This window comes from Thamnophis elegans, unplaced genomic scaffold (assembly GCF_009769535.1).
Source record: "Thamnophis elegans isolate rThaEle1 unplaced genomic scaffold, rThaEle1.pri scaffold_154_arrow_ctg1, whole genome shotgun sequence".
NCBI lineage: Eukaryota > Metazoa > Chordata > Lepidosauria > Squamata > Colubridae > Thamnophis > Thamnophis elegans.
In genome coordinates this window covers 9508-35304 of record NW_022473623.1, presented here as the reverse complement: position 1 = coordinate 35304, position 25797 = coordinate 9508, and the positions used below count along the sequence as shown (strand labels likewise).

Below are 25797 nucleotides of genomic sequence, written 5' to 3'. Positions count from 1 at the left end.
AGTGTTCCAATATCTCAGGGTTGCCACCAAAGAAGAGGCAGTCAAGCTATTCTCCAAGGCACCTGAGGGCAGGACAAGAAGCAATGGGTGGAAACTCATTCGAGGAGAGGAGCAACTTAGAACCAAGGAGAAATTCCCTGACAATAGAACAATTAATCAGTGGAACAGCTTCCTCCAGAAGTGGTGAATGCTCCACACCTGTATCTTTTTAAGAAGATGCTGGGATATCCATTGGTCTGAAGTGGTGTAGGGTTTCTTGCCTAAGCTTGGGGGTTGGCTAGAAGACCTTAATAGGTCTCTTCCAAGTCTGTTATTCTATTCTATTCCTCACCACTGCAATATATATATTTAGGGATCACCCATAAGTAGAAGATCTCCCACATTTACATCCTGTTGTGTTCTAAGATAGCATAACAGAATACAGAGTTGGACGGGACCTTGGAGGTCTTCTAGTCCAACCCCTGCTCAAGCCAGAGACCCTATACCATTTCCAGACAAGCAACTGTCCAGTATCTTCTTAAACGCCTCCATTGATGGATGGACCCACAAAGTTGCTAGAACCGAGGATAAATTTCCTAACTTTGAAAACAAATTCATTCCTGGAACAATTTGCCTTCAGGAGTTGTGGGTGCTTTATCTCCGGAGGCTTTTAAGAAAGACATGGACAGCCTATAAGATACACTACTGGCTGCCTCTTGAAAAATGTAGCCAATAGATCTGCAGCTGGGCAGAAAAGTGGAGATTTATCTTGTTTTGCAATGGGACTATTCTGGATCTCCATCTGCCATTCCGTATTGCTCTTTTCCCACGTCTCAGGAGGGGCTGAGCTGGACCTGCCTCCTCGCTGCTACTCTCTTCTTTCTTCTTCACTAGATTTCTGGAACCTCATTGGAGGGCTGCTTGGAGGCCTCTCGCGTCCTGACCAGCGGCAAGCCAGTTTGTCCTCTCGGCAAGCCTGTCTGCTGGGCAGCCCTCCGGGTTTCGTTGAATTGGGGGCTGCAGCATAGCATTCTGGCCGCAGCTTTATCGCAAGGAACACAGGAGGTTTTCGCACAGGGTCCATCCAACACCCTGGGAGAAGGGAAGAGGTGGAGAGGAGCTTCTGAATCAAATCTCACAGCGGTTACAGTAAGGCCATGATGGCAGGAAGCGTTTGCCATCATAGCAACGCAGATGACAGTTGAGCCCAAGAAAGGTGTCAAGGTGTCATCATCTTGGGAGTCCCTTGGTGCCCGCAAGAAATCCTAAGTCCCCACCCTCCTTAATCCACTGGCTCTTATCTACCGCCCACCAGCCCTGGATGACATCTTCGCCCTCTCTCTGTTTGAGCGGGAAGTGCATAACATTCTCAGAGATTCTTCCATCCTGCTTACAATCTTTTTAGACTGTCGCCTTCTGGCAGAAGATACAGAACAATTAAAACTAGGACCACCACGTCTTCTGAATGGCTTTTATCACAGAGGTATAATTCCACTCGACAATGATCTAAAGGGACACCGAGCTATTGGACAGCACTACTGGTCTGTTGTGTGGATGCTTGGGTGGTTTAGGGGCGGGGAATTTTTGGGGGGTGGGTGGGACTTGTTAAGTGTGTTGGGTCGGATCTCTGAGTGTTATGTGAATTTCATTGTACATGTAAACTGTGTATTACGTACAATGACAAGGGAACAGGCCAGACGCAGGGAACAGCTGAAGAACAAGGGTCAACTTGGGAGTAAGGACCACAGGTGGACGGTGAATGGCTCCTCCCAGAGGAAATAAAGAGGAGTGAAGGGAGGGGAGTTTGCAGGAGACAATTAGTTCATTTCCTGCATTCTTGCCAAGTATTGTGGCGTCTGAAAGATATCAGCCTGGCCACTCTCCAAGCCTGATAAAGGTCGGTAATTCTGAACTATCTTGAAAGACTGTGGGAGAGGGAAAGACTTTACTGCAGAGGAATTCACTGTAAAATTAAATCAAAGGCATTTATTGAGACGAGGACTTGGCTTCGTGCTTCTGGGGAAGCCTTGGTCAGAACACATTGTGCCAATATGACATGCCTGAATAAAATGTTCTTTGAAGGAGATCTCATGCCTCGAAGTTCTTTGGTTTGGGGTTGTGTTATTTGGAACCTAGACGAGATCTTTGATGAGCTCTAAGCTTCATTGTTTTCTTGCAGACATTTCATTACCCAACTAGGTAATGTTATCAGTGCTAGAATCATTAACATTATCACTATCTAGTGGGGTAATGGAGCATCTGCAAGAAAACCACCAAGCCCCAGAGAGCACCAAGGACTAGGGCAGTATTCACTTATCTTCCCTACTGGTTCACAAATGTGATGGCATGAGCATGCACGGTTCTATGAGAGGGCGCTTCACACACCTGCTCGCGCTTCACGCACATGCCCTAACGGACACTTTGCGTGCATGCGCAGCAATCAAACACCGCCCTCAGTTTCAGCGCTGGTGAGCTGAGCTGTTTTTTTAGCTCAGCTGAGGCGCGGCAATTCATTCTGCTGTGCAAATCGGCTGAGCTAAAAACAAGGGACTATAGGACAGGGAATGATGGGACGGGAGCAGTGGTGGGATTCAAATAATTTAACAATGGGTCTCTGCCCTAATGACCAGCTGGTAGGTGTGGTTCAGTGGTCATGTGACTGGGTGGGCGTGGCCAACTCAACATCACTCAGATCAATGGGCGCTTCGCCATAGCTGTTACAATGTCATAAGGGTTAACCGGAGAGGCAGTTTCTGTAGCAGGTCAATAAAGATTAGGATAGAAACAACACAGAATGTTTCCTGCCTGCCTTCCTTACAGGATTAGCCCTGTAAAGTGGGGGAAAAAACAAAGGATTAGCCCTGTAAAGTGGGAAAAAAAACAAAAGGAGATTTCTTCCAACAACCGGTTCTCCAAACTGCTTAGAAAGTTAACAACAGTTCTCCCCAAATAGGTGCGAACTGGCTGAATCCCACCAGGACGGGAGGGAGGGTCCAAGCAGAGGTGGTATTGGTGGGTTCTCTGAACTACTCAAAATTTCCGTTACCAGTTCACCTGGTTGAACCGGCTGAATACCACCTCTGGTCATATCTATTTTTACAATTTGATACACAAACACACACACACCAAGGTATACCTTCTTGTGGGTTTGGGAGATGAATTTTCTAAAGAACTGATGAAGTCCTAACTCTGTTAAAATCCTTTTCTGAAGACTTTTCTATATTAACCAGAGAAAAGTGATTTTGTTTCTTCCTTTTAAAAATGTTTCACTTAAGAAAGAGGTGATTCTCGGACCCGCTATCTCAAAACTTACACGTTGGTGTGTGATCAAAACACAACTTCAGATCTTGACGTTTTTTCTGGCTGACATCCCAGCCTTTTAACTTGTTCCAGGCAACATTGATGGGAGAAACAACATCTGTTAGATGGAAAAGGATAACAGAATTAACGTTTCAAAACAATTTTTTACCTACATGGACTGCAGCGTCCCTTACATTGGTATAAACCTAGCAGGTAACTACTTCGAAAAATATTTTTTCTCTCTTGCTCTATCATATCGCCTAGTTCAGGTTAAAGATGGGACATAGGCAGAGCCAGCCACAAGTGAAGGTGAGGGGCAAAGACCTCACCTCTCTATGATTTCTGCCCATTGTTCAAGATCTGACAGAATTGATACTGAGTCCTGTTGCTTCAGCAACGCAACTAGTAGAACATAAAGCTGTATTTATTTATTTGAGGGTGGGAGGGAAGGAGGAAGAAAGGAAGGAAGGGTAGAAGAGAGGGAGGGAGGAGGGAGGAGAGAAACAGAAGTGAGGGAGCAAGGGGAGGGAGGGAAGAGGAAGAGAAAGAAAGGAGAGAATGAGAGAAGGGAGAAGGGAGGGAGGGAAGAAGGAAGGAAGAAAGAAGAGGGAGGAGGAAGAAAGGAAGGAAGGCTAGAAAGAGAGAAGAGAGGGAGGGAGGAGGAAAGAAGTGGGTAGGAGGAAAGAAGGAAGGAAGGAGAGAAAGAGAGAAGAGAGGAAGGAAGGAGAGAGAGAGGAAAGAGAGAAAGAGGAGGGGGAGGGAGGAGGAGAAGGGAGGGAGGGAGGAAGGAAGGCAGAACAGTAGTATAACAATAATAGTACAATAAAATCAACAGTGGAAAAAGAACACATGGGAATACATCAATGTAACACATGAAATAGATCAATATGCTACATATTGATCAAATTGAATGCATCAATGTGGTACATAATATCTCATATCCTGCCCAATACCTCTGGCTGAGCAGAAATGGGGAAAGATTTTTCTTCTTCTGTTTCTATTGTTAACTGTAAATATTTATTTAGGACCCACATGCTAGATAGAAGATTTAAGTTAGCAAAATGCATGCTGCCCTAGGAACATATGTGATTCTTTGTTTTGCTTTTAATATTAGCCACCTGTCTAGTTCATCGGTCGGATGTTCTTCCCTCTTGACCACAAAAGCAGCCATATAATTCGAACTCCTCTGGACACGGTCGGTCAAGCAGTAGAGCATCTCACCCAACTGTGGTAACTCACGACTGAGTTTTCCATTCTCGCCCCGTTGCAGAAAAGAGAAACGATCACACTGTGGAAAGGAAATATGCATTTCACAGTTTTATTCTTTGAGTACGTATACAGAATAGAATAGAATAGAATAGAATAGGAGTTGGAAGGGACGTTGGAGATCTTCTAGTCCAGCCCCCTGCTTAGGCAGGAAACCCTATACCACTTCAGAAAATAGTAATCCAACATCTTCTTGTAAACTTCCAGTTTTGGAGCATTCACAACTTCTGGAGGCAAATGTTCCACTGATTAATTGTTCTAGTGGTCAGGAAATTTCTAGTTCTAAGTTGTTTCTCTCCTTGATTAGTTTCCACGCATTGCTTCTTGTTCTACTCACAGGTGGTTGGAGAATAGTTTGACTCTCTCTTCTTTGTGGCAACCCCTGAGATATTGGAACACTGCTATCATGTCTCCCCTAGTCCTTCTTTTCATTAAACTAGACATACACAGTTCCTGCAACCGTTCTTCATAATGTTTTAGCCTCAAGACCCCTAATCATCTTTGTTGTTCTTCTCTGCACTCTTTCTAGAGTCTCCACATCTTTTCTACATTGTGTCCGACCAAAACTGAGTGCAGGATTCCAAGTGTGGCCTTACCAAGGCATTATAAAGTGGTATTAACACTTCACTAATTAATTAATTATTCTATCCCTCTGTTTATGTAGCCTAGAACTGTGTTGGCTTTTTTGGCAGCTGCTGCACACAGCTGGCTCTTATTAAATGGTTGTCCACTAGGAATCCAAGATCCCTCTCACAGTTACTACTATTGAGCAAGGTACTACCTATACTGTACCTGTGCATTTCTTTTTTGTTGCCTAAATGTAGAACCTTAGTTGTAGAACATACGTGATGACTACGGAATTCTCTTTCCTGCTGCATATCTCATATTCCTCATATTTCTCCCCTATAATCTTTCAACCTTCTAGAGAAGATCTGGGCATCAGAAAGATAAGACTGAATTGGGATAAAAAAAAACCATTTTTCTGGGACTGTCCATTCCACTAGCAAATGGCAGTTGTCAATGTACTAATGTGCTAATAAAATAATAATTAAACCCAAGATATTTCCTAAGGAGCAGCATGGTGGCCTAGTGGTGAAGGCGCTTGCCTCCCACTCAGAAAGTTGAGAGTTCAATCCTAGATCAAAGTGGAAGTTTCTCTGTTAGGGCACCAAAGAGAAAATATCTGCGTGAACTCTGCATGTGTCAGGAAGGGCATCCAGCCAGTAAATGCTCGGCTCCACCCAGTCGCTGCAATTTACCCTGAATTAAGGGATTCCAGAGTCATGAAAGAGAGGTTTTTATATATCTCCTGAAGAATTACTACACTGGTGGATCATTTCTTTTCTATTTACATTTTTCTTTCATGTACAACACACAACTAACATTCAAACTAACTGTTTTGTAGGTCTCCTCTCTTTTCCTCTAGTTAAATTATTGGATTGAGTGAAAGCATTTCATACCTTCCGTAAAATATTCTTCAGGAGATGGTGACGCTTCTGGAGTCATCGTAGACAATGTCACAGGTCCTCCCCAACTATCTTGAAGACATGTCCTGGATTTGGGTTAAAAAAGATGCTTTTTAAGATTCCGTGGAACCAGTGGTGGGTTCCGGATCCTGTTCCAACCGGTACAGTTGGAACGGGCCCGGCGGCATCCAAATGGACATGTGCAGCGTGCGTGCACATGTGCGCAGTGCGCACATGTGTCTTAGTGCCTCTGCTAGTGCCAGCTGCTCTGCGGAGCATTGCACAGGCGCTGTCCATTCCGTGTGCATGCACAGAAGCGCCAAAGGCTTAAAAGACCGGTAAGGAGCTCAGGCGGCAGGTCGGCCCTCTGGAGCACCATACCGAAAAGGTATCCGTTTCAGGCAGGCTCCGGTACGCATACCGCCTGCAACTCACCACTGCGGGGAACTAAGATCTATTAAAGAAGTAACAAGAACAAAGCAGGCTCCTGTAGTGTTTTGAATGAGGAAAAAAAAACCATCCTGTGCATCCTTCGATGAATCTCACTTTAAATAAGTGTCTTATATATAAAAAGTATTGGTACGGAAGAGGCCCTTCATCCTGCTGTGGATAGACGAAGGCGAGAACAGTGATGGCTAACCTTTTGTTGTTGAGTGCCAAAAAAATGCGAATGCACATTCACAACAGCATGTTCGTGCTGGCATCCATAATGCAACCCCCCTCATGCTCCCCCCCATGCGGACCGCACTGCTCGCCTCCAAGCTGAGATTGGTATTTCCTCGGGGGGGGGGGGGCGAGTGAGGCCATTTTCACCCTCCCCAGGTTCCAGGAAAGCCTCCGGAGCCTGGAGAGGGCAAAAAAACAGGCCCAACAGGGCTACCAGAACTTCCGGTAGAGCCATTGGACCTGTTTTTCACTCTCTCCCGCCTCTGGAGGCTTTCTTGAGGCCTCCCTCAGCCCCCTGGATGCCCTCTGGCTGGCTGGATTGCTGCCAAGCCTTATCTGTGTTTATTGCTGGCCCGAGTTTGTCTGAGTTGCTGCCAGATCCTTATCTTTTGTTATGCTTGGCTTTCAGCCACCGGATTGTTGGTTTCTTGCTTAAAGTTACATTCCAGTTAAGCTTGTCTCGGCAGGTCGTTATTGGACAGAGGAGGGGGGTCAGAACAGTCATCTAGGACAACCCACATCCCATACTCAGAGCGTCACTAGTGAGATTATGATTGCTTATATTTATTCATTGTTATGTTCAGCAGTAAGTCAACACTATTTGGTTCTCATTGTATGTATTCCTATTTTCCCCAGTTTCACCATATCCTGTTCTTTCAATAAAGCATTCAGATCTACCCACACAGTCTGTTTCTTGGAGGATAAGTGGGCGAAAAGCCCCCCCCCCGGCCCCCTGGATGCCCTCCGGAAACCGGAAACAAATCGTTTCTGAACTTCCGGTGGCCTCATTGGCCCGTTTTTCTCCCTCCCCAGGCTCCGTAGGCTTTCCTGAAGCTTGGGGAGAGTGAAAACGGCCTCCCTGGGCCTCTGAAAGGCCGAAAATCAGCTGGCACTTGCATGAGCACAGATATGGCTCTGCATGCCAGCTGTGGCCCGTGTGCCATAGGTTCACCATCACAGGGCTAGAATGATAACGATGATAAATAAGTAGAGGTGCAGTTTAAACATACAGCCACAGATGTCCCTGCACTGCCTTTTTTTTCTAATGAATCCTATGGCCACAGGAATTTGACTTGCCAGTGTTTGCCGGTCTCGGAAATTCTGAAGTTGGCATGGCTTCTGCTTCTGGTGTGCTAATCCCAGGTGAAGTGGTTGTAGTTTTTATTGTAGCGAAGTAGCTCTCTGACAATCCGGGAAAAGATGCAGGATTAGCTCCTTTGCGTCTTAATAGGACATTCAACTTTATATTAATTTAAGTCAAGTATAAATACCTTTCCCCCACCCCACCCCACCCAATCTCCCAAGCCTTGCTATATTGGGAGTTTTCAAGGGAGGGGATACACCTGGTAGGAGGAAATGCTGGATGTAAGATATATATACTCGTAGCAAGGTCATTCAAGGCATGAAAGTCTTTGCAAGCCAGGTTACTCTCACCTTTTCTACCCTGTTTCCCCCAAAATAAGACCTCCCTGGATAATAAGCCCAATCGGGCTTTTGAGCGCATGCACTAAAATAAGCCCTCCCCAGAAAATATTGCAACACATCAGCAGCCATGAGGTGATCATACTTGCCGTACCCTGCACCACAAAAATAATAAGACCTCCCCAAAAATAAGGCCAAGTGCTTATTTTGGGGGTCAAAAGAAAATAAGACCCTGTTTTATTTTTGGGAAAACACAGTGAAAGCCAGCATAAAAGGAAGATACGTGTTTCTAATAAATGTAAATTAAGCAACACTTTCCACAGCAGGATTGAAGACTTTTTCACCCTGGGAACAAACTGCAAATACCAACTTACCTCTTAGTTCTGAATTATCAAAGCAACAGTTGCCTCTTTCTGGGTCACAGCTACAAAGCAACATACACAAGGAAAGTTTGTGTTACCAAATCAGATAATGTTTATGGTTTTTGCAATTTCCTTGATCAGGAACATTTCAAAACATGCCTCTCTAAGCAATCAAATACTTTTTCTATTGCTTCCTTTTTGCAGATGATGAAAACAGAAGTTTGATGCTTAACTGAATGAGCTGACACAAACTTCTATCACTTGCAGAAATGGCCAAGAAACTACAGGGGAGAAGAAAGGAAAGGGAGGGAGGGAGAGAGGGAGGCAGACAGGAAGGAAAGAAGGAAGGAAGGAAAGAAGGAAGGAAGGAAGGAAGGAAGGAAGGAGAAGAGGGGAAAGGGAGGGGGAAGAAGGAAGGGAGGACGGGAGAGAGAAAGGAGAGAGGAAAGAAGGAGAGAACAGGGAGGGAGGGAGGGAGAGATGGGGAGGGAAGGAGGGAGAGGAGAAGAGGGGAAAGGGAGGGGGAGGAAGGAAGGGAGGAAGGGAGAGAGAAAGGGAGAGAGGAAGGAAGAGAGAACGGAGGGAGGGAGGGAGGGAGGGAGGAAAGAAAGAAAGAAAGAAGAAAGAAAGAAAGAAAGAAAAAAGAAAGAAAGAAAGAAGAAAGAAGGATGTCCCCCATGAGCTCTTGCTAATTACAATAATTTCTTATATTTGAACTTGTTTTGAACTACATTTGTCCCTTAGACAATGCTAGGATCATTTGGGTTTTTGAAAAAAATTGGTGCTTCCTGAAATGGCTTATATGGTTCCACCCCATGTTGATGTATGTTGAAATACATTTTCTACATGTTTCATAATGAAATATAAAGACCCATACATACCCCCTCCTCTGAAGTTTTCAAAGGACTCCACTGCTTTCAATGTCTGAAGAAACTGAAAGAAAAAACAGATGTGTTGGGGGTAAAAAATGTGCATGGATTCCTCCTAACAAACAAGCATCCAAACATCAAACGATTATAAGAAAAAGATGTTGACTTGAAGGAAGCCCTAGGAGGAGTGAAATCTATCTCAAGATGAAATTTCTTAGGGCAGTGATTCTCAACCTTTTCTTCACCACGGAACCTTTTAAATACCTTGTGTGGCCATGGGTCACTGCGACTTAACTCAAGATTTAAATCACAACATTTCTTCCAGCATTCGTCGACTTCCTGTGATGACATTGGGGGCCGCCCAGTGGTGGGTTCCGATTCTGTTCCAACTGGTACGGTTGGAACAGCCTCGGCATCACCCACACGGACACACAACGGCGCGCACACACACATTGCGCCATGCACGCATGTGTCATACTTGCTTGTGATGCTTCAGCAAGCCTCCGCGACACTCCAGCTGCTCGGCCAGAGCATCGGCAGGCGCCATACACACCATGCATGTGCACCGAAAGCACCAAAGGCTTCAAGGACAGGTAAGGAGTTCAGGCGGGCAGGGGGGCCCTCCGGAGCACTGTACCAGAACGGTACCCGGTGCTCCGGGCAAGGCTCTGGTATGCCCATACAGGGGCGTACTGCCTGCAACCCACCACTGGGGCAGCCCAAGGTTCTGCAGATCACAGGTGGAGAACCACAGTCTTAGAGAATTTGGATTTCGGAGCAGATGCCGAAAAATTGGAACTTCCATGTACTTCTAACATAGACCAAAGGCCATAACAGGTCTGTCAGGAATCAAATGATGAAAATGTTGCTTCAGTATGAATCTCAATCATGGATCAAGCTGCGTCAGTTTCTAGTTATGGTCATTTAGCTATGAACTGTGACAAATGGTCATAAGTCACTTTTTCAGTGCTGTTGTAACTTCTTACAGTCACTAAGTAAACTGTTGTAAGTTGAGGACAATCTGTATTAGCTAAGGTCACTGAGATGTCCTGGTCTATTGAGGGAGGGATTGAGGGTGGAAAAATCTACATTCAGTGCAGCTCAGCCGTCTGCAATCTCACTGTGCCAATGTAAGAAGAAAAAGTGAATTGAAATTATTTGTTATCCCATCATGTCTTTGGTTTATCTGGAAATCTAAGAATTTCAAGAGACAACATTGGCACACTGTCCAGAAGAATGTATTAACTTACATCTTTCATGGTTATTCAGGGTCGTCATTGAACTCTTGAGGAACATCTGTCAAAGAAAAAAAATAGATTCTGTGACAAATCCTGTTTTGTAATTTACTCCATAATCAACACAAGTGATTTTTTAAATAAAGATTAAGGATGATGATGATGAGGAGGAGGAGGAGGAGGAGGATAGGAATAGGATGAAGAAGAAGAAGAAGAAGAGAAGAAAGAAGAAGAAGAAGAAGAAGAAGAAGAAGGAGAGGGAGGGAGGAGGAGGAGGAGGAGGAGGAGGAGGAGGAGGAGGAGGAGGAATAGGAATAGGAATAGGTAATAGGAATAGAATAGGAATAGGAATAGGAATAGGAATAGGAATAGGAATAAGGAATAGGAATAGGAATAGGAATAGGAATAGGAATAGGAATAGGAATAGGAATAGGAATAGGAATAGGAATAGGAATAGGATGATGATGATGAAGAAGAAGAGGAGGAGGAGGAGGAGGAAGAGGAGGAGGAGGAGGAAGAGGAGGGGAGGAGGAGGAGGAGGAGGGGAGGAGGGGAGGAGGAGGAGGAAGAGGAGGAGGAGGGGAGGGGGAGGAGGAGGGGGGAGGAGGAGGAGGAGGAGACAATTGACTTTATTATTGGCCAAATATGATTGGACACACAAGGAATTGTGTATCCAGTGCATAAGCTCTCAGTATACATACAAGCAATAAATGATAAATCATTATCATTGTCATCATAAAAGTATATCCATCCTCAATCATAAAATACAACACAGTGATAGACATAGGATACTAAATAAGCAATCAATATAACTCATACTAGGATACTAAGTAAAACAATATAAATCATAAGCTTCAAGGCAACAAAGTTATAGTCAAAAGAAGATAAGGAAGATAGGTAATAGGAAAATAAGAAGAATAGAATACAGTCTTACTAGATAATTTGACAGTATTGTGGGGATTAGTTGTTTAGCAGAGTGATGGCATAGGGGAAAAATTGTCCATGTGTCTAGTTGTTTCTGATGTGCAGTGCCCTATAAGCATAGTTTTGAAGGTAGAAGAAAAACCCCATATTTTTTTCCTCTATAAGCTATGACTTAGGATAGCAAAAATAATAAATATGGGGGATTTTTTTCTGTAGAGATAAACAAAATCAATATGGCAACTATAATAAATATTTATTAGATTTTATTATGCCTTTATTATAAAGGCAACTCAAGGCAGTTACCTATATAATAATACTCCTTTCTCCTTCTATTTTTCACAACAACAACTTTGTGAAACTGGCTGGGCTGAGAGAAAGTGACTGGGTTCAGAGTTGCCTAATCAGTTTTTCCTATCCAAGACAAGATTAGAACTCACCATCTCCTGTAATTCCTCCAAAGTCACCAAGCTGGCTTTCATACCTAAGGCGGGACTAGAACTTGCTGTTACCTGGTGTTTGTCTCAAAGTCACCTAGATGACTTTCCTGCCTAAGATGGGGCTAGAATTCACAATTTCCTGACGATTGGCCCAAGTCACTGAGCCAGATTTCAGGTTTAAATCGGGACTAGAAACTCGCAGTCTCCTGGTTTCTAGGCTAGTATCTAACCACTACAACCAAACTAGCAATGGAATTAATCAATATATAATATATTATATATATTGGTATTGAAAGTCTTTCTTTAAGTAAAGTTATAGGACTTGTGATGGCGAACCAATACCATGTGTCCCAGAAATGGCATGCAGATCAATCTCTCTGGGCATGCAGGCGGTTGCCCATTGCTCTTCCAAGTTCAGGCGCAACAGCTCGCTGGTCTTCACGCACGCGGGAGCACGGGAAATCAGAAGAGCAGCTTCCTGATGCGCATGCGCAGACTGGGAAGATGATCTTCTGGTTTCTGGTGTGTGGAGCTGCTCTCCACACATCCATGCAGAAACCAGAAGACCAGGCGGTAAGTGCGCATGCAGGCATCGGAAAATGGAAGAGCAGCCACCTAACATGCGCATGTGCATAGGGTGGCTGCTCTTCTGGTTTCCAGCACACGATATGCATGCTCCCGTTAAGCACTTGGTGCCGAACAAGTTCGCCCACACTGTTATAGGATATATTATTGAGTTTATATTTTCATGCAAATGCCTGAACTTTTACAAATATCAAAAATATACCTCCTCCTCCTCCTTCTCTTCCTCTCTGGGAATTGGTATTTCCATTGCTTTCCACTTCTGCAGTAGCTATTCAGATAAAAAAGACTATCAATACAGGAATGTCGACCTGATCAACAAAACAACCCCCAATTCTGCTTATCCGAAATAGCGTTTCAAATGTATTGGCTTTATTAAACAAGTCAGATTCAATAATAATAATTGCAGTACTGATGGACTTATGCTCAGCTCCCGGAATCATTACAGCTGGGCCAGTGGTGGTTTGGGGAATAACTAGAAGATGGATGATAAAACAGGGTATCCTTGTGAGATCGGGGCGAGCTGAATGCCCCTGATTCGTAAACGACATTTTAATGAAAATGTCAGCCATGACAATTACAGCTTTTGCCCAGATAGAAGCATCTGAGTTTCCAGTATAATCAGATCAGCACCTACAGAAACATTTCAAACTTTGACCTCCGTACTTTCTCTGCCTGAATCCTCACCAACTATAAACCCTTTTTTCTTTTTAAAAAAAGGGGGGGGGGTCTCCTGGCAACAAGCTATTTTTGCTCTCAAGCTAGATGAAAAGCTGTGTGCTATCCGAAATTTTGCAACACATATCTACTCAACTCTCTCCATCACTGTCTAGCAGGCGTATCAGACGCCCAAAAGGAACTGAATAAAATCGTTTGAGGGAATAAATGATCCGATTGTTCCGAAACTTCATGTGATGTATCAGTCCAAAAAAGCAATTGTCCTTCCTAGTTTGTGACATGTTGCATCGCCATCTGCTGCATGTTGTTGTAACATGTTGCATCAACAAATGTTGGCTTTCATGCCTAAGACAGGACTAGAATTCATGGTCTCCAGGTGATTGGCCCAAAACCATCTAGTTGGCTGTCATGCCTAAGGCAGAACTAGAGCTCCCAGTCTCCTGGTGATTGGCCCAAAGCCATCTAGTTAGTTTTCGTGCCTAAGGCAGGACTAGAATTCACAAAGTCAACCAGCTGGCTTTCATGCCTAAGGCAGGAATAGAACTCACAGTCTCCTGGTGATTGGTCCAAAGCTATCTAGTTAATTTTCGTGCCTAAGGCAGGACTAAAATTCACAGTCTCCTGGTGATTGGCAAAGTCAACCAGCCCGGCTTTCATGCCTAAGGCAGGACTAGAACTCACAGTCTCCTGGTGATTGGTCCAAAGCTATCTAGTTAGTTTTCGTGCCTAAGGCAGGACTAGAATTCACAGTCTCCTGGTGATTGGCAAAGTCAACCAGCCGGCATTCATGCCCAAGGCAGGACTAGAACTCACAGTCTCCTGGTGATTGGTCCAAAGCTATCTAGTTAGTTTTCGTGCCTAAGGCAGGACTAAAATTCACAGTCTCCTGGTGATTGGCAAAGTCAACCAGCCGGCTTTCATGCCTAAGGCAGGACAAGAACTCACAGTCTCCTGGTGATTGTCCCAAAGTCATCCAGCTGGCTTTCATGGCTAAGGTGGGACTAGAACTCACAGTCTCCTGGTCACCGGCCCAAAGTCACCAACTGGCTTCCATGCTTAAGATGGACTAGAATTTACAGTCTCCTGGTTTCTAGGTCAGCACCTTCACCACTTCCCTAAACTGGGGTCACAATATCTGCCCCAGCGGACTCATGTCACGTTGTGATCCAAAACTTTTTCACATGTATTATGAATAACCCATATGCCGTATTCCCCATGCTACACCAATGCATTTGACTTCTCTGTACATTCTTTCTTTCTGTAAAATATTCGAAGGAGTTTGACAATGGAAAAAAAAATCAATAAGACAACTTTGAAATAATCCATGTAAATTGTTGCCATCGAGTTGGATAGGGAATGATAAAGAATATAACGTATTAAAACCAATCCACCATTAATGCATAATTTACTTGCATACATAACTTTGTATTTGTCCTTGTAAGGTTTCGCTCTGTTCTTTTTGACTCGTTTTGAGTCAAAATGTTAAGCTGTGGGGATCATCTGTTCATTTAAAATGACATTTGCATCTGTTCATAAGGCCTTGTTTATCTTGCCCAGGTTGGCAGCCATCTATAACTTGGTCATACATTTATTCTGCTTCTTCATCCTGAACTTCAATGTTAGCAGCTTCATTGCTTCTAGAGAAGAGGAATTCTGCCAAGTCTTTTGAAAAAAGGAACGATTTGAAAATCTACATGCATTTCCTTAATTGATAGTATTATAGACCCCTGTTGTTTCCAGGCTGAACAATCTCTTAACTTGAGAGAATAGCATCCGTTCCCAGGAGAGAAACATGAACAATGAAAGGAGAAGGACGGGCACCAACCATCTGCCAGAGTCCTTTCTGTGAACTGAGTCTCTTTGGTCCTCTGGTGTTGAAGCTCTGCAGAAAACAAAATTAAAAGAGCTGTATCTTTTTTTTAAGTTGGGGTTTTCTTTGGTTCTTTCTGCAGCCCAGAAATCACAACTGCTCTGCTAAACAGACATGGCAAAGATACACTTTATTCTTTCTGTTTTAAAAAATAAAATAAAACTGGCCTTCAAAATTCTTAACCAGATCAGCTAATCTCCAAAGAACATCTAAAGCAGGGGTGTCAAAACTCGATTTCATTGAGGGCCACATCAGGGTTCTGTTTGACTTTGGCAGCTGGGGTGGGTGTGGCCAATGTGGGTGTGGCCAGCTCAACATCACTCATGTCGGCAGCCCCTGTGGTGGCCCGAGTGCTTTGCCAGCAAAAACAGACTCCCGAGCTCTGTTTTCAGGTTGCGGCGGCCTCCTGCAACCTTCTGCCAGTGAAAACAGAGATTGGGAGGGCACGTGGCACTCCCAAGCTCCATTTTTGTTGGCAGAAGAAGCACTGCAGGCTGCCCCTTTGATGTTTCCATGGTGGCCCCAGAGGGCAGATCTAAGCACCCCGCAGGCCGGATCTGGCCCACGAGCCTTGAGTTTGACACCCCTCGTCTAAAGGACAAAAATCTGTGTAAATGTGGAAGAGAGAAACTATTTTGTATGTAAATATAGAACGGAGTTTGCTTGAATTCCACCCCGAAAATACGTCAGAGTGAAGAAGAAAATAAGTAAATACAACAACAGAAGGAGGGGAGGAAGAGAGGAGGAGAGGGAAAGAGGAAGAGGAGAGGAGAAAGGAGATGGAAAGAAGAAAGGGGAAACGAGAGGAACTAAGGGAAGAGGAGTAAGAGTAGGAGAGCGCGTAGGAAGGGGAAGAAGAGGGAAGGAGTGGGGAGAGGGAGGGGAAGAAGAAAAATGAGAATGTATTTGTGAATGTATATATGAGAAATAAAAATAAAACTTTTACAAAAATCTGTGTACGGACAAACTATTTTCAGGAAAGTTATTAATGTCAATGTCACCTGGCAGGATCCAAGAAGAAGACATTTTCCTTCATGGTGGCCACCTAATCCTTTGAAAGGGACTGAGGACCAGTCTCGTCCCATGGGCACTAAGCCCAGGGTGAGAAGTTTCAAGAGTTTTAGGGTGTGTTGGGGGCACAACTGCCAATTCCTTTGTTTTTGTCATTTTTACCAGACTTTAAATTTGTCCCAAGCTGCCCGGAGTCATTTTGAATCAACTGGGCCCTATAAATTGGAGGAAAAAAATCACAAACAGGTTTAATAAATGAATATTCTGGAGGTATGAAGCCAGAGGTGGGTTCCTACCAGTTCGCACCTATTCGGTAGAACCAGTTCGCCAAATCTACCGAACCGATTAGAAGAGGTTCCACCAGTGGACCCGGAAAGCAGGCCACACCTACAGAAGAGGTTCCAAAAAATTTTGGAAACCCACCACTGGTCCTTGGATAGGATTATTCTACACTATCATGCTCATATTCATAAACTCAGGGCCTCTGTGAAAGGTAAGGATGACTACTGCGTTTGTGGTGCAATCAGAACATTGCGTGTGTTGAAGTTGTTTAAACGCAAACCAAAGATGCCTTTAAAAAACAAGTTTACATCCTATTCTTATGCATGCCAGTGCTGTGTGTGAGGTAATTTAAGGTGGTTCTGACAAGTGTCGTCGGCATCTTCATATCCGGTCACATGGGCGGACAAGCCACTCCCATCCAGTCACATGGGCGCAAGCCACTCCCACAAAGGAGGCCACACCCCAGAGTAGGTTCGAACATATTGAAACCCACCACTGTATGAAGCATACCTGAAGCAGGAACTGTGGTGTGAACTTCACACTAGATGTTTCTGAAAAGAGAAGTAACAGGTGGCCAGTAATATAATGCATAATATGATTTTATATCACAGGAAGTTATTGCGTGTACATAGAGCAGGTGTAGCATAGCGATAACATAGCACTTAGACTTATATACCGCTTCAGAGTGCTTTAACAGCCCTCTCTAAGCGGTTTACAGAGTCAGTCTATTTGCCCAACAATCTGGGTCCTCATTTTACCCATCTCGGAAACAGGGGTGGGTACCGATTTACGTGCTTTGCATTGTAAACCGTCATAAGGGAAGGATTGGTGCTCTTTGTGGTATGGGGCCTATACCAGAGGTGACATTCAAATTTTTTCCCTACCGGTTCTGTTGGCATGGCTTGGTATGGGGGCTGTTCCTGTGACTGAGTGGGCATAGCCAACTCAATGTCACTCACGGCCATGCCCACTCAGTCACAGCCCCCTCCAAGCCACGCCCACTGAACTCGGTAGGAAAAAATGTGTGTATGAGCACGAGAAGGGCTCATAGTGAATGCTGCGGCAGAGAGAAAGCCAAACTTTTATCCCTCCCTTCACAGTGAAGCTGCTGCTCCCTTTATGGTTCTCCCCAGGTCCCCAGCAGTCAAAGTACCTTAAAGGGACAGGCTGCAGCAACTCTGCTGTGAATGGAAGGAGAAGCATTCAGATTCCCTCTGTCACAGAACTCAACGTTAAATGCAGCAGAGAGAACCCGAACGTTTTTCCCTCCATTCACAGAAGAGTTGCTACAAGCCTGTCCCTTTAAGGTATTTTGACCCCCGGGAGGGAGGAGGCTGAGGGGGACCATAAAGGGAGCAGCAACTCCTCTGTGAATGGAGGGAGAAACATTCAGTTTGGGTGGGCAGGTCAAGTTGCTGGAATGGCCAAGGTGAATGGAGACTGGGAAACCGAGCAGGCGACCAGGTGGGTGTGGGCGGGGCCAACCAGGGGTAATTTCTACCTGTTCTGGGAACCAATTCAAATCTTCCCTACCATGTCACCTGATCTGGCCTGATCCAATCGAATTTCACCCCTGGCCTATACTGAACATTAAGCCATTGTTTTTAGTACTTTGGAAACCAAAATTTATTGTGAGCAAGCACAATGTGCTATATAAACTCTCCAGCAAAGAACGTCAAAATTTCCCCTTCGCAAGGGTTTCCCAATCTTGACAAGTTTAAGACATATGGACTCCAACTCCCTGAATTCTCCAGTCAATATGGCTGGGAATTCTGTGAGTTGAAGTCCACATGTCTTGAAGTTGCCAAGATTGGCACACCCTGCCTTAGGATAACTCTTGCATGAGATAAAATCAGGTGACAATAATTGGTTTCAACGTGTGGCACCCAGAGGTGGTATTCAGCCAGTTCTGGCGAACCGGTAGCTGAAATTTTGAGTAGTCCAGAGAACCATCAAATACCACCTCTGGCTGGCCATGCCCCCATCTATTCGCTGCCTCCTGAGTCCAGCTGATCAGCTGAGTCTTCTTCTGTCGCCCTGTACAGGACAACGGAGCTGGAAAGCAGGTTAGTGGGATGGGGAGGAATGGAGATTTTACAGTATCCTTGCCCTGGAGTGAGGAGGGAATGGGATTTGCAGTATGCTTCCACCGCCACCCCCTGCCACATCACGCCCCCTAAGCCAAGCCACGCCCACAGAACTGGTAGTAAAAAAATTGAATCTCACCACTGGTGGCACCTTCAAAGGAATACGAGGAATTTACCGAACAAGGAAATAAGGATCTGAAAGGGAATGAAGAACTGAATATTTCCCCCAATTTTCTCACCTGTCACCAGAGAGGAGCAGAGGGAAGCATCAAAATTATTCAAGGAAAGAGTTAATGGGAGAATGCAAGAAACATTCAATAGCTTCTCTGTCACAATCGCAGAGCAAATGCTCGCAAGAATCCTCAGACCCTGGGTGGGGGGAAAAAGGGAGAAAACAGCATGTAAAAAAATAGAGAGCGAAAAGCCCGTTTGCAAAGTTGGATTGAGATGTTTTTCGCTGTAATTTGCTGACTCTCTGTAAGGTTTTGATCCAGAGAGATGCATTTTATATTCTGGGCCCAGACGCAATTCATCATTGCAGGAGGGAAACAGGAGGGAGTTCATTTCACAGCAAGAAGCCATTGGAACACAGTAGAACGTTAATATATTTTGTAAAATGCTTTTCTCCCACAACAAGATTTGAAAACTGTTGGGAAGAATGTTCATTCTAGAATGGCACTAATACGATTCAGCAACTTCTCTGAAAATATAATCTGAGAGACCGCCTCCTGCCAATTACCTCCCACAGACCAATTGGATCGCACAGATTAGGCCTCCTCCGGATTCCATTGGCCTGGTCAATGTTGGCTGGCGACCCCCCCCGGGGGAGGGCCTTCTCTGTAGCTGCTCCAGCCCTCTGGAACGATCTCCCCGTTGAGATCCGGACCCTTACTACCCTTCCGGCCTTCCGTAAAGCGACGAAGACCTGGCTGTTCCAGCAGGCCTGGGGCTGTTGAATTGTCCAGCCCCATTCTAGGTTGTGAATGTTGTTGCAATTTTAAACTGTTGTTTTATTTTTTTTATATCCCCCCTCCCTTCTTATTGTAAGCCGCCCGGAGTCTTCCGAGAGTGGGTGGCATAAAAACTAATAAATAAAATAATAATAATAATCTGCCACATGGGTTAATTGGCTGGGATAAGCATAACAGAGTAACAGAGTTGGAAGGGACCTTGGAGAACTTCTAGTCCAACCCTCTGCTCAAGCAGGAGACCCTATACCAGTGATAGCAATAGCAATAGCAGTTAGACTTATATACCACTTCATAGGGCTTTCAGCCCTCTCTAAGCGGTTTACAGTCAGCATATCGCCCCCAACAATCCGGGTCCTCATTTTACCCACCTCGGAAGGATGGAAGGCTGAGTCAACCTTGAGCCGGTGAGATTTGAACCGCCAAACTGCAGCTTAGCAGTCAGCTGAAGTGGCTGCAGTACTGCACTCTAACCACTGCGCCACCTCGGCTCTTTGATGGCAAACCTATAGTATGTGTGCCACATGTAGCATGTGGAGCCATTTGTTAGGGCACTTAAAATGGCTTCTACTGTACAGCGCAGTGGAGTGACATGGTAACGGCTTCACAGTACTCCACAAGGGGGCTCCCTCTGGTAAGGGGGAAAATCCAACATTAGAAATTACGTTTGGTCTGGGCATTTTGCTCCTGTAAATAAATACCCAGGCAACGCCAGGTTATCGGCTAGTAGCAGAATAAAAAGGTGTTTGTAGGGCTTTGCTACTTCATCCTCACCACAAGTGATGTTTTTAGTGAGGCAACTGACGTTCATGATGATTTTGGTAGGATCCCAGGTGCAATCTTCCTCCGTTGCTCTTCGTAGCATTTCCGTTGAAAACAGCAACTGAGCAGAGGAAGAGAGAAAGAAATGAAAGCATCATTAGGAGAGCGGTTTGTGAACTATGGAGGCATCAAGGTTCTGTGGGAAGTTATCATCAGCCCTCTCCCAGAAAAATGAAATATCCTAGGAAATATTGAAAATGCAGAATAGTTCTCTGGATGTGAAAAAAAAGATACATGTTTTGATAGACAGAATAGTTGCCTGTAGCTTCCTGCCCATCCCCACTGTTAATGGACCATTGAGAAGGCCAGGCTAGTCCCTTTTACATAATAAAGACTTCTCCACTGCAGCTGCAAGGGGAAGGAATGTTGGAACTTTACTCAACTGACCACATGGCATCTGAGAAGTCATCCATACCTGGATTCAAAACACAGCATAGAGAGTTGCCCCTGCATGGCCCCATGGGAGTCTGACAACCAATCAGAATACATTTCTTACACAGGAACAGGAAACAGAGAGGTGGGGCTGAACAGGTTATAAAAAGCCCTGCAAGCCCCTCTTCAGCCCTTCTCTTCTTCTCCACCAACACTGAAGCATGTGATCACCTTTTCTGTTCAGGACTCAAGCCATGTGGCCCTGTCCACCAATAAACCATCTTTCCAAGCAGCCTCCATGTCTCCAGTGTCTTTTTGCCCACTTGGAGCCGAACCCAGAAGGACATTTCTTTCATCAGTTCGGTCTCGGCTGACTCCATTGTTTTAAGCATTCATTTAAGCAATTAATTCACCTTGAGCATTTCTGAAAAACCACAAAACTGAAAAATGGAAAGACTCAGGGGTGGACTGCTACAGGTTCGCCTGGGTTCAGGAGAACCCGTAGCTAACATTATGGCCAGTTCGGAGAACCTGCAAATCCCAGCCCTGGCTGGCCCCACCCACCCCGCCTCCCAGCCCCTTCTCCCAGGAATCTCCACTTCACCCTTTTGGGATGCGAGGCAAGTGCAGGACCCATGTGGAGGCTCAGGGAGGGAGGAAAAAATGGGCCTTCTGGAAGTTTCAGAATGTGGGAAATGGGCTCATTTCCGGCCTCCGGAGCCTGGTGGAGGCAATTTTTGCCCTCCCAGAGGCTCAAGGAAAGCTTCCGGAGTCTGGGGAAGGTGAAAACGCCTCCCCACCCCCGCTGTGGTGCAGGAGGCCAACTAGGCCACACCCACCATGGCCATGCCCATCCAGCAACCGGGCAGAGAACCCGTTGCTGACCTGGAAAGACTTATCAAGAATTGAACTGGTCTGGTTTCAAACTAATTGCTTCAAGGATTAGCATTTCTTTTTCTAACTTAGCTTTTCCCTTGGAATACATAAGGTAGCGGTTAAGTTCAAAGGTGGGAACTTTAAGACTTGTAGACTTCAACTCCCAGAATTCTCCAGCCAGCACCTTTGAAAATCCAGTTGTCTTTTGGAAAAAGCGCCTTGGGGCAGCCCTGACCTAGATGATTGAGAATCTCTTTAGACACGAGTAGAGTGATAGCCCTCCCCAGGAAGACTTCTACGCCTCTTAGGTCCAAATCTTACCCATCTACTTCATCCACGGGGAAGCCCTCCATCTCGAATCGGCAGGCACAGCCGTAGTCTTCAAAGTCTCTTGGGCAAACGCCAGTCACACACTTCATTCTGCTCACGAAGTTGAGCAACGGCGGGAAAGCTGGTGAACACGGACTGAAGCCAAGTGAAGTGAGAGCCCAAACAATCTGCAAAGATGGGAAGAAGCCAATGGTCAAACTGACATCCAAGCAAAAGCAAGGATGAGTTTGACATCTGCAGAATCCGTGAGGATCTCAGGTTTGGCTCATCCTTCACGTTAAAAAAAAAGATGCAGTGGGACTCTCCGCGGAGGGCTGTCTTGCAAATCTCTTAATTCCCAAGCAAAGCAAGGAGGAACTGGTGAGTAGAAGTAGGAAATGCAAGTTTAGGTAAACCTTGTAGCCCTTGTTGTGAATGTCTTCGGGCAACACAACACCTAGCTGGAAACTCTCTACTCAATGCCCCTGAAGAGTGTTCGGAGACAATTGGTCCAGAATGCAGCCGCGCAAGCGATACTGGGTGTACCGAGATACACCCATATTACACCCATCCTCCGCGAGCTGCACTGGCTCCCCATTGGTCTCTGAATGCGCTTCAAGGTGCTGGTTATCACCTTTAAAGCCCATATAACTTGTATTTGACTTGTCCTTTTAGTTTCTTTACTACGCCGCTTGAATCAATTCATACTACGATGTAAATGAGGTTACTCCAATAAATGAATTCAAGATTTTGACTAGATTTGCTTTAAAATTTTACCTTACTGATAAGCCACTTGTGAGTTGATTAAGGTGATATTAAATTGCATCTGAACTTTGTCGGAGCTTTGAGACTAATTCAAAAGGCTGAACTACAACTGTGAATGTCAAATTTGCTGCATCAAGACATTCATTAATGTTATATCACAGTATTACGCATTCTTCTGATGCAAAGCTTCAATATATAAGTTGGTGGGCACCCAAAATTTTGGTAAAGTGATTTCCTTTCTTTCCTCTGGTTTCTAAGAAGCTTTGCACAATAAATAGCAATAGCACTATACTGCTTCACAGTGCTTTTAGAGTCCTCTCTAAGTGGTTTACAAGTCAGCATATTGCCCCCAACAATCTGGTCCTCATTTTACCCACTTGTAAAGATGGAAGGCTGAGTCAACCTTGAGCCTGATGAGATTCGATCTGCCAAACTGCAGGCAGCCGGCAGATCGCAGAAGTAGCCTTCAGTACTGGCACTTTAACCACTGCGCCACCTGTGGCTCATTATGGCTATTTTCTCAATTACAGCTCAAATGTAATCTATTAATCTTCTTAAGCAACACCTGGAACCATAATTAAAGCATCAAAAAACAACTAAAGCTATCACTAATGAAATTGAGCTGGTTGAGGAAATGCCTCTGCCTTGTTTTCTTTGAAGATGGTGAGTGTTTTGAGTGAGCACCGAGGTGTCGTAGAAGACCACTGCTGAAAAAAAATGATGTGGATCTCATACAGACAGAAGAATGGGTCCGGCTGATCACCTATATCTGCTTAGGCCATGTACTCTATCAATTTATTTTTGTATTTTCAAAGCAAAGACCAGAAGAGTTCTGAACAAATTGTGCTTTGCTGCACCTTCCATTCACGATATGCAGCCAATTGGCTCTTGCTAAGTTTGCATCTAGCTGCATTCAGAGGCATCCACATTTCTTCATCATTCATGGAAAAAGTTAGAACAATGGAACAAGCCTCCAGAAATGTGGGGTGCTCCACACTGGAGGCTTTGTAAGAAGAGATTGGACACCCATGTGCCTGAAATGCTATGGGGATTCCTGCTTGAGCAGGGGGTTGGACCTAGAAGACCTCCAAGGTCCTTTCCAACTTTGTTATTTGTTATTAATCCAGACAAAGGAATCCTTTAATCCAATAGAAACCAACCAAGCAAATAAAAACCTACTTACCAAAGAACAAAGCAACACTTTCCACATTTTCAAAGACTCCGTTGAAGAAGGTGATGTTATCTGAGGGGGAAACATAAACTATTAAACATAAATAGTTTCCAAATATACAGATACAGCCTTGATTTCAGAAGAGAAAAAGAGCCGACTTGTTATTATTAGGATGGGGACAATGTGGAGTTTCCCAAATTGTAAGCTAGCCTGGGAATTTGAAAACCCACCCCAGCAGAAGGCAGTGGAACAGCAATTCTTGACTGCTATGAAGAGTTGAGCTGAAATCTTTCCTTCCCACCCACCCCCATCATGAACCTTTTTCAGAACTTCAGAAAACTTAAGAGTGTGTGGAGTGGAATCTAAAGTGAGACTGAATAGAATAGAATAGAATAGAAGAATAGAATAGGGTAGGGTAGGGTAGGGCAGGGCAGGGTAGGGTAGGGTAGGTAGGGTAGGGTAGGGTAGGGTAGGGTAGGGTAGGGTAGGGTAGTGGAATAGGAATAGGAATAGGAATAGGAATAGGATAGGGTAGAGTAGAGTAGGGTAGGGTAGGGTAGGGTAGGGTAGAGTGGAATAGGAATAGGAATGAATAGGAATAGGAATAGGAATAGGAATAGGAATAGGAATAGGAATAGGAATAGGAATAGGAATAGAACAAACAGAATAGAACAGAACAGAATAGAATAGAATAATTTATTGGCCAAGTGTGATTGGACACGCAAAAAATTGACTTTGGTGCATACACTCTCAGTATATATAAAAAGACAAGATACATTCGTCAAATCATAAGGTGCAACACTTAATGATAGTCATAGGGTACAAATAAGCAATCAGGAAAACAATCAATATCAAACTGTTAAAGTCCTGCAGCATAAGTGGGAGGAGATGGGTGATAGGAACGATGAGAAGATTAATAGTAATAGCAATGCAGCCTTAGTGAATAGTTTGACAGTGGTGAGGGAATTATTTGTTTAGCAGAGTGATGGCATTCCGGGGGGGGGGGGGGACTATTCTTGTGTCACGTTGTCTTGGTGTACAATGCCCTATTGCATGTTTTGAGGGTAAACATTGAAACATGTCCAGGATGTGAGGGATCTGTAAATATTTTCACAGTCCTCTTTTTGACTCGTGCAATATACAGGTCCTCAATGGAAGGCAGGTTGGTAGTAATTATTTTTTCTGCAGTTTTAATTATCCTCTGAAGTCTGTGTCTGTCTTGTTGGGTTGCAGAACCAAACCAGATAATTATAGAGGTGTAGATGACAGATTCAATATTCCTCTGTGGAACTGAATCAGCAGCTCCTGGGGCAGTTTGAACGTTCTGAGTTGGCGCAGAAAGAACATTCTTTGTTGTGCTTTTTTGATGACATTTTTGATGCTAGGTGTCCATTTTAGGTCTTGAGATGTGATAGAACCTAGAAATTTCAAGCTCTCTACTGTTGGTACTATGTTGTTGTATTATAAGAGGTGGTAAGGAGGGTTTCTCCTAAAGTCTACCACTTAATGGAATGGGTTATGAAATGGGTTACAATCTCCATTGTTTAGGAATTCTGAAACTCATAATATCTGATTGAGAGCTATCTTGCAATTATCTCAACATGAAAAATCAGAGATTCTGCATTCTCCTAATGCAAGATTTCTCAGCCAGGAAACCTTGGGACTTCTGGGAGTTGAAGTCCACACAACCTAAACTTGCCAGATTTGAGGAACAGTGTCCTGTTGAAGGACTATTCGTAGCTGGTGTTCTCTGAGCGGGGGTTGTTTTCTTGCGGAGGTTTCATTAATCAACTAGGTAAAAGAGAGCCAAGGTGGCGCAGTGGTTAGGGTGCAGTACTGCAGGCCACTTCAGCTGACTGTTATCTGCAGTTCAGCGGTTCTAATCTCACCGGCTCAAGGTTGACTCAGCCTTCCATCCTTCCGAGGTGGGTGAAATGAGGACCCAGACTGTGGGGGCGATATGCTGACTCTGTAAACCGCTTAGAGAGGGCTGAAAGCCCTATGAAGCGGTATATAAGTCTAACTGCTATTTGCTATAAAATCACCAATGCCCTGAAGACATTACCTAGTTGGGTAAT

General features: G+C 44.6%; 1 protein-coding gene across 1 annotated transcript; it reads right to left on the bottom strand.

Moving 5' to 3' along the window:
• Positions 1–4397: 4397 nt before the first annotated feature.
• On the bottom strand, positions 4398–23791 carry LOC116523296 (otoconin-90-like; the record flags this gene model as incomplete). Its single annotated transcript, XM_032238401.1, is given in 10 exon segments — positions 4398–4567; positions 16860–16900; positions 18576–18587; positions 18676–18721; positions 18723–18805; positions 20179–20256; positions 20259–20287; positions 21796–21914; positions 21916–21971; positions 23732–23791. Coding segments are annotated over 10 exon segments (694 nt in total), but the record flags the coding sequence as incomplete, so codon positions are not given.
• Positions 23792–25797: the final 2006 nt, after the last annotated feature.